At 41.9% G+C, this 12,268-nt stretch overlaps 1 protein-coding gene across 5 annotated transcripts in view; it reads left to right on the top strand.

Moving 5' to 3' along the window:
* Positions 1–12,268, top strand: part of AKAIN1 (A-kinase anchor inhibitor 1) — a 23,371-nt gene extending 11,103 nt beyond the window's left edge. For 2 of the 5 annotated variants that reach the window (XM_077352694.1, XM_077352693.1), the window contains exon 3: positions 10,726–12,268. In XM_077352694.1, coding sequence (XP_077208809.1) covers positions 10,726–10,919 — 194 coding nt within the window. In that variant the 3' untranslated portion in view covers positions 10,920–12,268. Of the gene's footprint in view, positions 1–2,263; positions 2,602–10,725 lie in introns of those variants that run through there. The other 3 variants (XM_077352697.1, XM_077352695.1, XM_077352696.1) reach the window with 3 other exon arrangements.

Genomic DNA, 12,268 nt, shown 5'->3' with positions numbered 1-12,268 from the left:
ATTTCCCCACTCCTCCACATGCAGCCACCTGCATGACCTTGGGACAGTCACAGTTCTGAGAGCTTTCTCAGCCACACCACCTGTTATGGAGAGATGAAGAAAAGGCGATTGTAAATCATTTTGACACTCCTTAGGGCAGGGGTAGTCAAACTGCGGCCCTCCAGATGTCCATGGACTACAAATCCCAGGAGCCCCTGCCAGCATTCACTGGCAGGGTCTCCTGGGAATTGTAGTCCATGGACATCTGGAGGGCCTTAGGGAAATGAATAACAAGGTATAAAAACCAGTTCTTCAGTGGTCCATCCAGACCACCATACTTTTTCACACAGTTTCCAACCAGTTGCCCTTGGAAGGCCTTAAAAGCAAGGCAGAAAGGCAAAAGGTGCCCCCCCCCAGTTGTTACCCCCTCCATAGGGTTATTCATAGGGACTTCCATTTAATCACAGGACATAACTTCATGGACATAACTTCTATGGATTTATCCAGTCTCCTTTGAAAGCAAGCTAAACTGGAGGCCAGATTCAAGTGGGTAGCTATGTTGGTCTGAAACAGCAGAATAAATTTAGAGTCAACAATCTCAATTGTTCTAAGGAAGTGTGCGTGTGCACAAAAACACACCTGAATAAAACTTTGTCTTAAAGGTGCCACTGGACTCTAAATTTGTTATACTAGAGGCCATCACTGTAACCCATGGCTGAGAATTCCAGAAGACAATTACTCTAAAATTTTGCTCATCAGCATCATTGGGTACCCATAAGGTGGGAGCAGGAGAACAGATATCATTAGATTAATAATGTTTTATACAGTTAAATTTATGTGCATGATGCTTTTAGCACAGCAAAGAAGATTTTATGAGGTTAAATGCATGAGGTTAAATTAATGTATACACTGCTTACACAGTTTCAGCATTTTCCCTACACAAACATACATGTCTTACACCAGCAGCATGGACAGAATAACAAAAATTCATGTGTATGTTTGTTTCTCTGCATGTTTAGATCATACAAAACTGCTCTCAGTAATTGTCCCACAGCAATAAAATTTGAACCAAAGTTCAGCCATGGCATCTTTCTTCAATGTTGTTTGACTCTTTTTTGGGTTGGCTTTAAGTAGTTTGGTTTTTAAGCGGAAAAGGGTAACATCTTAATATTTTCTTTGACAGAGTTATCTTAATGTTTTGTGACATGCCTTTAGAATGTTTGCTGTTTTATCAAAAATATGATTTTACCCTTGTGACTTCGAAAATGTCTCAGAGAGCCCAGAAAACTAGAATTTCTTCTGTTATGTAAACAATACGGGCACTACCCAGCAGCTCAATCCTCTGCTGAATCCTATTGAGTTCAATAGGCTTGTCCTAATGTAGAAATGCACCCTTGGGAACTTTTGCACCGTATTTTGTTGACAGTTTGAAGTTAATGAGAGACTAAATCCAATCAATGAGACAAAAAGTGCCTGACCCAGAGTGGGTTGTATTTAGCCTGTTTTGAAATGAATCAATGGATATGAAATAGTGGGATCATAAGGATGATTATGAAACCTGCAGTTAAGGCCTGATCGGAGTATCACTTCAACCTTAATCACTCTAACAACTTCAAACAGTTAAGAGAGCGATTCTAAACAGGTCTACTCTGAATCCTCCTCAGACCTATTCAGAGGGGCTCACTCCAAAGAAAGTGTTTAGGATTGCTCTGTAAATTTATTAAGCAAAGGTCCATTACAGCAAGCAAACTGCAAGGAGTTCTGTCCGCAAAACTTGTCCTCATCCCAAATTCAGGAGGCTGAATCACATACTGGAATCAGTAGGTCCACAGGATAGTTCCCCCTCCCAATCAGAAATCTCCCCTATCTCCAGCAATAAAATGACTATGACTTTAAGATTTTAAAACTATTAGTAAACATTTTTCTGTTTAGCATGATCACCTTCCCCCTTTCCTGCAATTTTAAGGTAGATGCCACTCCTTTCTCAACTCCAGTATCCTGAAAGGCTGCCTGAATTTGGAGAACCTCGGAAAGAGGCATAACAGAATCTGCATTTATGACTGCTTTTTAATTTTTAAAAATCAGCAGCTGAATTGTCCTGAAAAACTCTATAGAATGTCAGTCTGTTGACAAGCGTTTTTAAGATTAGCCTTCGACAACACTCCGTAAATGTCAGCGTAGTTGTAGACGAGAGTTAATTAGGAGCAATTAGTTGATCCTCCTGCCGAGAGTCTCGACGATTACCTTTCCTTCCTTCCCTCCCCTCCTGCTGCTGCTGCTGCTGCTGCTGCTGCTGCTGCTGCTACTGCAGAGTCCAGCCTTGCTGTGTGCGGCAGGCAAAGGAATGAGCGATGAGCCGAGTCCCGGGCTCCCTTTCCCTTCCCCTCCTTCGCAGAGCGGTGCATTGTGGAGGTAACCGCTGAGGAAGCGCCCGCTGTTGACTGGCGCTGTCCTGGGCTGGGAGCTGTCCATGGTGCTACTTCTCCCGGGAGTGCCTGCCAAACGCGCGCCCTTGCTTTCGCTCGCCTGCCCGCCTCTCTGTCTGTCTTTTACACACGTTCTCGGCTTATCCTCTCAGTACATTGCCCCCCTGGCAGGAAGAGACGATGGTGTTTGCTCCAGGTAACGTATTCACCTTCTCGTTCTCTTGTGTGTGTCTTAGATCGTTGCAGGTGGGCCTTATTCTGCTCTCTTTGCGAAGCAGAGATGGAGCAATTCCACTCGCGCGCGCGCGCACACACGCCCTTCTAACCCGATGCCGCCAATGTTTGTGGCTGTCCGATCCCAGCTGGGACAGAGGAGCGGGCTGGCGGGTGGAAACACTGCAGAGGAGCAGCTGACAGGAACTACTGTCGACTCTTTAGGTATCGGGATTTGGCTGAAGGAAGGACAGCACTATCTGTCTCAACAGCTCCCAGATAAAGCTGTAGAGAAAGATGCTCCAGTTACAGGCGTCTGATAATTGCAAATGTTTACTAAGCAGAGCATTGGTGCTGGGTGCGTGTGCCGGTGCCTGTAATGTCAACGTGGGTAGCATACTGGCATTTAGAGGGTTGGCAGAACTCATACATTTACATTTCACCAGAAAAAGGACCTCGAACCCTAAGCTCTTCTCTATTTAGCTTCAAAGGCTAGCTGCCCTGGTCTGCAGTAGACCAATTAGATTGGACTCCAGCTTCTTGTGGTGCAGAGTGGTAAGCGGCAGAAATGCTGTCTGAAGCTGTCTGCCCATGAGGTTGGGAGTTCGATCCCAACAGCCGGCTCAAGGTTGACTCAGCCTTCCATCCTTCTGAGGTCGGTAAAATGAGTACCCAGCTTACTTAGAACAGTAATGACTGGGGAAGGCACTGGCAAGGCCACCCTGTATTGAGTCTGCCAAGAAAACTAGAGGGCATCACCCCAAGGGTCGGACATGACTCGGTGCTTACACAGGGGGTACCTTCACCTTTACCTTTACTGTTTATACCCCCAAGACCTTGTTGGCCTTTATGCTGCTAATGGATTCAAATCTGCCTGTTGTTCTTTTGCAGTTCCTCATGCAGTATGCTCCTAAGCATGTTTATTCAGTAAGTGTCCGTAGGCTTTCAGCCCTAATCAGATTACAAGAGGAGAAAGTTTATCAGCTGAAAAAGATAGTTCCTAAGTGGCTTTTCAAAAATCTTCATGCCAAACTTTTAAATCTTTATTCAGAAATTTGATTCTCTCCCAGCTCCACCCCTCTCCTTTTATGGTCATAATCCTCAAGAATAAGCTCAGTAGTCTGGGAAGTTCTGCATAGTGCAGGGGGTTGGACTAGGTGACCCATGAGGTCCCTTCCAACTCTATGATTCTATGTTTCTATGATTCTGTTTCTTTTTAGGATTGTTGCCCAAGTAACAAAATAGTTACAGGAAGATAAAAAGCAAGTTCAGAGGAATTTTTTTTGTTTTTTGGCACAAGATCAAAAATGAATTAAAAATGTAGAAAAGTACTGGGCCTGTAAGCTTTACTCAAGCTTTTAAATAATAGTAGAAGTTACAAAATAAGGTTTTATGACTGAAGGTATTTTTGCTGTGGAGCTCTGGAACTTATGATAGCCCATTAAAAGTGCTTCAGCTGCAGGGTTGTGTAATCCCTTACAGGCCTTGTTAATCATCAAAAACTACACAGCTTCAAAGCTTACATTTGTGCAGTTTGTGTGTGATACCTAAATATTTTTTGAGAATTTTTGAACTAATATAACATTGAAATATCTCCAAACCTGGAACTAAGCAATGCAAAAGAAAACAAGCAAATACCCATTTTAACTTCATAGCTTGTGGATAACAGCTAGCCACAATAAAAGCTCTATAGTGACCCTAGTCAGGATACTGTTCCATCTTACTCAGCATGATCTCCTTAGAATGAAAGTGACTCTTTAGAGTTTCCAGCACTTCCTGCTTGCAGCTGTTTTCCGGGAAGTGCCATGCACTGAATCCAGGGCATTGTCTTCACTAAATAATGACTGCTCCCTAACCTTTATGCCCTATCACTTTCAAAGATTAATTAATTAATTTGTTTCCAGTATATGGGGTTAGATCATCTTTGGAGATGTGGTGAACTCAGGAGATAGTTTCCAACCTAGTTGTTTTATTAGAGAAACAATCAAGTATAGAGCTGTGGATTCCTCAGTGTGGACTCAGAAGAAAAAAGGAAGTCACGAGGCACAATGATATAGTAGTCTTCTCTATCTTTATAAGTGAAAAGGTTATAACATAAAGTCTAAATGGTCAAACATATAATCAAACATAAAGAGTCAACCAAAACGGGATCCTAGGTTAAGTGACCCACTTTCTGTTCTATCTTTGTCAGTGGTTGCTCTTCCAATATACTGTCATAGTAGCAATCGTAGTATCACATTGGCAAAATGCTCATAATCGTCTGGGGATTTCATAAAGTGAAACAGGCTGGCATTGTTGTCTTATCTTGTAACCCAGATCACTTCTGTTGTCAATAGAAGGGGAAGTGATTTGCACAAACCGACCCCAAGAACACACAGCACCCCACTCTGTTTCTAGGAGTCTATGCCCCTTGACAATCTTTGGGGAGTCCCAGTGGGATGTAGCAAGAGGGAGAACCAAGACGGGTTCACTCTGCAAACAATTATGGCACCAGGACGCTACAGTCATTAAAGTGTCAGACTGAGAACTGGGAAACTGAGGTTTGAATCTGCACTTGTCATGGAAAATTGCTAGGTGATCTGAAGGGAATCACAAGCACATAGGGCCTAACCTCCCTCACAGGGTTATTGTGAGGATAAAATGGAGGAGAAGGGAATTGTGTAAGCTGCTTTGAATCCCCATTAGGCAGAATAGTGGGATTTAATTAAAGTAAATAATGTTAAAATGACTAGCTAGGGGGGAAAAACTTGTGCATGAATTCAGCCTAAGATAACATTGTGGAATTCTTATAATTCCATGTGAAAATATGTTATAAAACCATTAGTTTTACAGGGAAGTCTGAAAGCTAAAAGACAATTTCACTGAAGTCCATAAGACTTTCTCCCAAGTAAACATGGCTGAGAAAGAGGAGCTTTAAAAAATGAAATATCAACACAAGTCCAAATCAGTTCCTTGTACCTGCAAATAGTTTTAAAGCATATTTTCAGTGCTTAATATTTCCAAAACGGATTGCTTCAGTATTTAATTGAGGGGAGTGCAATATTCTACAGTATTCTCCAGAGTCACTTCTGTCTTCCTATTAAATATTATCTGACAGTCCAGATACTCCATATCATTATTCAAAGCTTGCTTTGGGGGTAACACATGAGATTTGAGAACTGCTGCAAGAGATTATAGGTACAATAAAGATAATGATATCTTTAGAGGCTGTTATTTGATCAAAATGTGTTGCTTGTTACTTTTGTGTGAGAAGGAGCAATATTTTCAGATTCTCAAACTGTTGAAATTGTTTGTTTATTAATTGTCTTTCAGCTTGTTTATGCTGGGAGAATATTTTGTCATTTCCTTTAAAAATATGTATTTCTTAAAAAAAACAGAAAAAAATTAAAGTAAATAATTTAAAACCCGTTAAATAAGAAAATCAAGGGGAGTGCAGAAACAAAATGCATATATAGAGTGGAAATAAAAAAAATACAATGGATCTACATATAAGAGTTCCAAATATCTAAAAATACATCCATATACAACTGTCATCTATATGCCATATATCCAAATATTGAAAAAGTTGATGACTTTACATCAATGTTATAGTACAAATCTCATAGATGTAGTAAGGGCACAGAAAGCCTATTTTCATTGGGCATTGGCTAGCCTCCAAGTAATGGGCAGATAATTTATGAGTTCATAGGCATCAAAAAATATCAGTGAACATTCTGATTCTAATACCAAATAATTTCCTTCCAGAAAAATTGACTGACTAAACATACCCAAAGCATATGTTTAAAGGAATGCATCCTCCGAGTTACAATGCAAACAGTTAAACATTTCTCTTAATCCTTTACTAAACAGTTGCTGTGATGTCCAATATATCCAAAATGTAATTTTTGCTGAATAAGTCACATCTTAAAATCCATAGAGAAAGCAGCTTCCTGCTTTAAGGCTATAGCCCATTGTGTCAACAAAATATGGAGAACTAGCTCCACAGACAAATATTCTCAGTTTCATTTTCTGTATTGAGACTATTAGCGTTTCCAGGAGCCCAGAGGATTCTGAGACACTTAATATGGTCTTTTTTTACCCATTGCAGTTTGAGTCATTTTAAAATAATGGGTTGGATTCAAGATCTTCCTTCTGTCAAGTTAGATCCAATTGCTCTCTTGTTCTTCCTCTGACAAAGACTTCCTCTGAAGAAGAAAAACTATCAATGGAAGAAGTCTTTCTCAGCCAAAGGAATAAGAGCCATGGGATCTAGTTGGGTATGTGTGATTGCACCTGTCAGAAACCTAGCTTGTAATGAATACCAAGTGATATATGCAAAGTTTGAAATCAAACATAAGTATTTGACATATCAAAAATCTTACAAATTGACATCATCTAGCCAGCATTTTAAAGTTTATTTAATGAACAAGACATACACAATTCCTCCCTTCAAATAAATGATATATAAAACTGCTTAATATGATTTAGATATATGCTTAATATGGTTAAGATATATTCTGGCAGATGAGAAAGAGAAGATCTAGAATTCGGAAAGTCCCCACCAGCTGACCATCACTGTGGCTGGCACCTTGAGGGTCTCCCTGATACCAGATGATAGCTAATGCTATGGGATTTTGAACTGACACTGCTATAAGGATTTTTTAATGGGTGTTTTAATGGGATCATATTGTTTTTACTGGGATTTTGTTTGTGACCCACCGTGAGCCAGTTCACTGGGAGTGCCGGGATATAAATTGAAAAACAAACAAATCCTTATCCATTGTTGTTCCTCTATATATTTATGAAACAGCCTAGGGGGTGGGACGTGTCCAGCTGTCCAAGTTGGAATAGGGCCAATCAGGGTGCAGCCAGCTTTGCCCTGATTGGCCCTGCCCCTGCAGCTCCCACCCTCCGTCCCTGGACTCTAGCATCTTTGCTCTCAGATGCCTCAGTGCCTGGAGCCAGCAGCAGGTAAGGGGAGAGGATCGTGGTGGAGGGCCTCGTAACGAGGGCCTCTTGGCCTGCTAGGCTGGACCTGCTCACGAGGGCCTCCTGGCTTGCTGACTGCTCATTAAGGACTGCTAAGGAGCTGACTAGCTGACTGCTAAGGAGCTCTGTCCCAGCTCTGCTAACGAGCTGCTTGGCCCCCACCAAAATTTCTTTTGCTGCTGAGCTGAAAGGTTAGCCCCACTTGATCTGGCTGCAAGCTGCGGCCCAAAGCCACCTTAAGCTGCCTGGCCAGGGGAGGGGACCCTTTCAAGGCCCGTTCTTAGGAACAGGCTTTGAACCTAGTTAATTAAATAATACCTAAATGGCTTTGTATAATCACTGTGAACAAAACTTCACCATGGCTTAATACTAACACATGTGAAGAGAACCTCTTGGGATTATAGATATCTAGTATCAATCAAGTCTTTATAAATACCTAGTGACAAGTTCTTATTGAATTGCATCTTGTTCTCATTTGACCACTTTTCCAGCATGTTTGGATCTCATTTGGGTATATTATACAAAGAAAAAAATGGTATTGCCTGATATTCCTTAATCCCAATAGTGGTATGATGTTGGGGTTCTGAAAATATTTGGGAAAGTTGAATTTTGTTCTGCCATGAGGCATTTAAAGGGACCTAAATGCTTGCTTGACAGAGCCCACCAAATAGCTAATAGCTGCAAAGAATACTCTCTCCACAGGCTTGGCTTGGGCCCTGCTGGGTGATCCAGTTTACACAGCTGATCCTGCAGAAAGTATGACCTCTACACAGGATGGGCTTGGGATCTGCAGGAAGCCCCGGTTTGAACTGGGCCCTCTACAGAGTCTGACAAACAGCTGATTCTGCAGAGAACTCTCTCCACAGGATGCACTTGGGATGAACTGAATGCACCTGCCTAAATTGCTAATTTACTCTGTCCCACTTTCTTAGAAACAGGATACCTTACTACTAGGAAACAGCAGAGGCATCGAATGACCCCTGGAAGGAAACTAAGATGACCATTGCCAGCTCTTTCCATACTTTATCTGATAAAATAATTCTTCAAAGCTTACATCCTGTGCAAGCTAGAGACATCAAACTTGCAGGGGACATGATGACATCAGGGAAGGAGGTCACCAGCATTGCCATGCATTAGCTGGCTACTTCCATATATGGCTGACATAGCAGATGTTGTCACCATGCCTCTCTGTGATTGCTGGCTATGGGTGATATTTCTTTCCTCTCCTCATGTTTTTTTTTAAACCAATAATCATGGTTTGTCTTCAGTCTTTTGTGTAGGCACACAGTGGGGACTATACAAGCACAGGCCTGACAACGGAGAGAATAGAAAGGGTGCCCCTCCCCTTGGTGCATGCCCAGAACATTCCTACTAAAAGTGCCCCAAAAGTGAGGGGCACCAAATCCCCTCAGTTTTTCTTTTGCTGCTGAGCTGAAAGGTTAACTTCTAACTTGGCTCCCCCCACAGTGTCGTAATGCTAGGGAGCCTTCACACTGTGATTGTTAGAGGGTCTTCATATTTTTGTGGCTTGTGAACTGCAAGAATAGTAAAAGAGTGATATGCATGCTCTGTTAGTAACTGAGCATGTGCATCACTCACTGGGCATGTGTGTGGACTATAAACTGCACTAAGGGCCCTCTTAGATATCGAGGCAATTGCACTCACACAATCCATCAAGGTTTGAAAACTGTTTTCAGCAAAGTGAAGCTGTTGGTTGCTTCCAAAGTTCCAACTATCCCTGGGAGGGGCCCTGCAGTTACTTGTGCAGCACAAGTAACAGTGTCTGTTGTGCTCTTCCAAGGTACCATGAATCCTTAAATCCTTATATTGTAAGCCACCATGGGCTAGCTGGTCTAGGAATGGCAGCATAAAAATTAAAGGAATAAATGAAAACAAGCTGGCTCTGGTGCAATGGGCCCTGAGAATCCTTAAACTGGGCCTGCCCATGTGTTTCTTAAGAGTGGTGGTGCAAAAATTATTGCCTGTTCCAAGGGAGGCAAAAGATGGAAAACAATGCAAATCAAGCCAATTTGCCTATGAGTTCTGTTAATCACGAGGGACAAGGAGCGATCACCACTTGCCCCACTGAGGCACCTTCTGGCTTCAGAACCTTCATGAGGCTTCAGAACCTTCATGAGGCTTCAGAAACTTCATGAGGCTTCAGAAACTTCATGAGGCTTCAGAAACCTCATGAGGCTTCAGAAACTTCATGAGGCATTGCTCCTGAACACCCAGGTCGATCTTTTAAAGCTACGAGGGCTAGAATTGGACTGAGACTGTCAGAGTGCTTGTTTGCAGCCATTTCCACATTTTGCACTTGTGCAGAAACCCCAAATTCCCACACATCCCAGAATGTCCTTTGGCCAGAAATTGGAGAGTACCAATGAGACATGGGTCTCATCATCACATTTGCTTTTATTCTTTTTGAATACAGCTAAGTCAGTGTGCGCTGCATTTGACAAAGTACAAAAGACAGGTCTCTGCCTCAAGGAACGGATGGACTAAAATCTGCCAAAAAGGAGACAACAGAGAGAGGGAAGGAGGAAGATGGGAGGTAGGATAAAGAAGAAAGGAACACATCTTAATCCCCACTAAATGTCTTTAGGCTTCATTCCAGTAGATGGGGGGGGGGCAACAACCTTGGAACATACCAGCTACATCTGGCTAACCCATACTGACCTACCGGATGCTGAGTCAGCTGCTGCTTTGAGGCAATACAGTCTTATTTAAAGGAAGGCAGATATGTTCCATTCTTACTGGACTCTCAACAAGGTATATGAACCAGTTTGAATATATCTTACCAGGACAGATAGATGTGCTGGATGTAGCTTTGAAGGATAAAAATGTAAAAATACTATAGAAAAGGAACACATCCTCCCCAGGATTCTATTCTTCTGTCCTTCTTGGTGAAGGCTGGTCATGCTTAGGATCTCATGAACAGTCCAACATAAGCAGACTTACATCCTTCTAAAGGGGGTGTACCTCTGTTTAGGATCACATTGTTAATGGTTCCTTAAGCTCTCGATGTCTCTTCCTTCTACAAAACAAATTGATATTGGCTTTAGAGGGGAGGGGAAACCTAAAATCCAAGCTGACATACAAAACCTGATTTGAATTCAAGTATTCACCTCTTTCCCAGCAGGGGATAAATCTGGAAATGAACATGAAGAAGCAAAGCTGCAGAATGCCAGTCGGCAGATAGTGCACACCGCCATCCAGCAGGCAGTAAAGCAACTTTCCCAGGAGAACCAGCAAAAAGCCAAGGGGACGAACAGCAGCGTCAGTTTGCAGCTCGAAAGAGGGGAACTAACCAAGAAGCACGAAAAAAAGTAAAAGGCCACCAAGGCTGTTCTTGGATCGTCCAGTCTGCTGCCTTCTTCTTAGTATCTGCTGTCTCACAGAGACACCATTACTACAGGAAAAACCCAAACCAAAGTGTAATCAGCACATAGTGATAGATGTATACAATTGCAATAGTCTGCAACTGAGACATAGGGTTTTTAAGTGCATTAGGTAATGTAACAATATTTATGCAGTGCCTCTGAACATGTAACAAAAACGCTGTGGCTACTGAAATTGTGTCAAATGCAAACCTTTTGTAGAGTACAGTTCTAGATTCAGAACATGTACCTGTATATTTCTGCACTTCATCAGTATCTATTTGGCTAGCAGAAACCTTTCCTAGAGTTCCAGCTTCCAAGGAATTAATCACACAGCAAAACATAGCGCTGGAAGATGCACTTTCAGGTTCCTCAAAGTGGAGTGAACAGACAGCAACACAATTAGTACCTGAACTGTCCATGAACAAGCCTTTCAGAACTCATCTGACTATAATTCATCACAGAGGTAAATGTGCTTCAACCTACTGATTTTACTTCTTACTCGTTTAACCAGCACCCCAAGGGACAAATTGAATAGTAAAAAGAAAGTTAGGTGCCATTACGTCCCGTTATAATCAAGGAATCTAAAAAGCTTTAACTCTGTAATTAAATGAAGAACATGAGATGTGAAATGGACCAGTGGTCCATCTAGTCCAGCACTGTGTTTCACACAGTGATGAACTAGTTATCCCAAAAGGTCAATGGGGCACAGAGGCCAAACCATCCACTTGATATTGCCTCTTGGCACTGGAATTCAGAGCTTTGCTGCCTTTGTCAGTAGAGGTTTCCCTTTAGTCATCATGGCTAGTAACCACTGATGAGCTTTTCTTCATCTGTGTTCATGGCTATATTTACATCTACTGGCAGTGCATTTCGGAATTCAGTTACTCATTGAACAAAGAAGTACTTCTTTTCTGTATTTTTCAGTCAGAGTTAAGAACATGGAACATTCTGCTCTTTACTAGATTATCTCCGTGTCTAATATTAGTCCTTCAGTCAAGTAACTCCGAAGTGCACATGGAGTCCAACACATGAAGTGTATTCTCTTCCCATGAACACAGGAACTCTCCTACCATTCTATGAGAAATCTCATGAAGATGATGGGAGGGTGATGCATGCACTTTGGATTTTGCTCATTGTATACAAGAAAAATAATCCAAAGGGGAAGCAAAGAGCGTTGGCTTCTCATATTGAACTTTGTATATTGTTTTAATCCATAAAAGCCTTCCAAGCTGTGTTCTATATCCTTATATGCCTTCCTTGCTTAAATACAACTATATATTAAAGTACCATTTCAAAGTC

This window comes from Paroedura picta, chromosome 9 (genome assembly GCF_049243985.1).
Source record: "Paroedura picta isolate Pp20150507F chromosome 9, Ppicta_v3.0, whole genome shotgun sequence".
NCBI classification, from domain to species: Eukaryota; Metazoa; Chordata; class Lepidosauria; order Squamata; family Gekkonidae; genus Paroedura; species Paroedura picta.
This window is presented reverse-complemented; position numbering and strand designations above follow the sequence as displayed.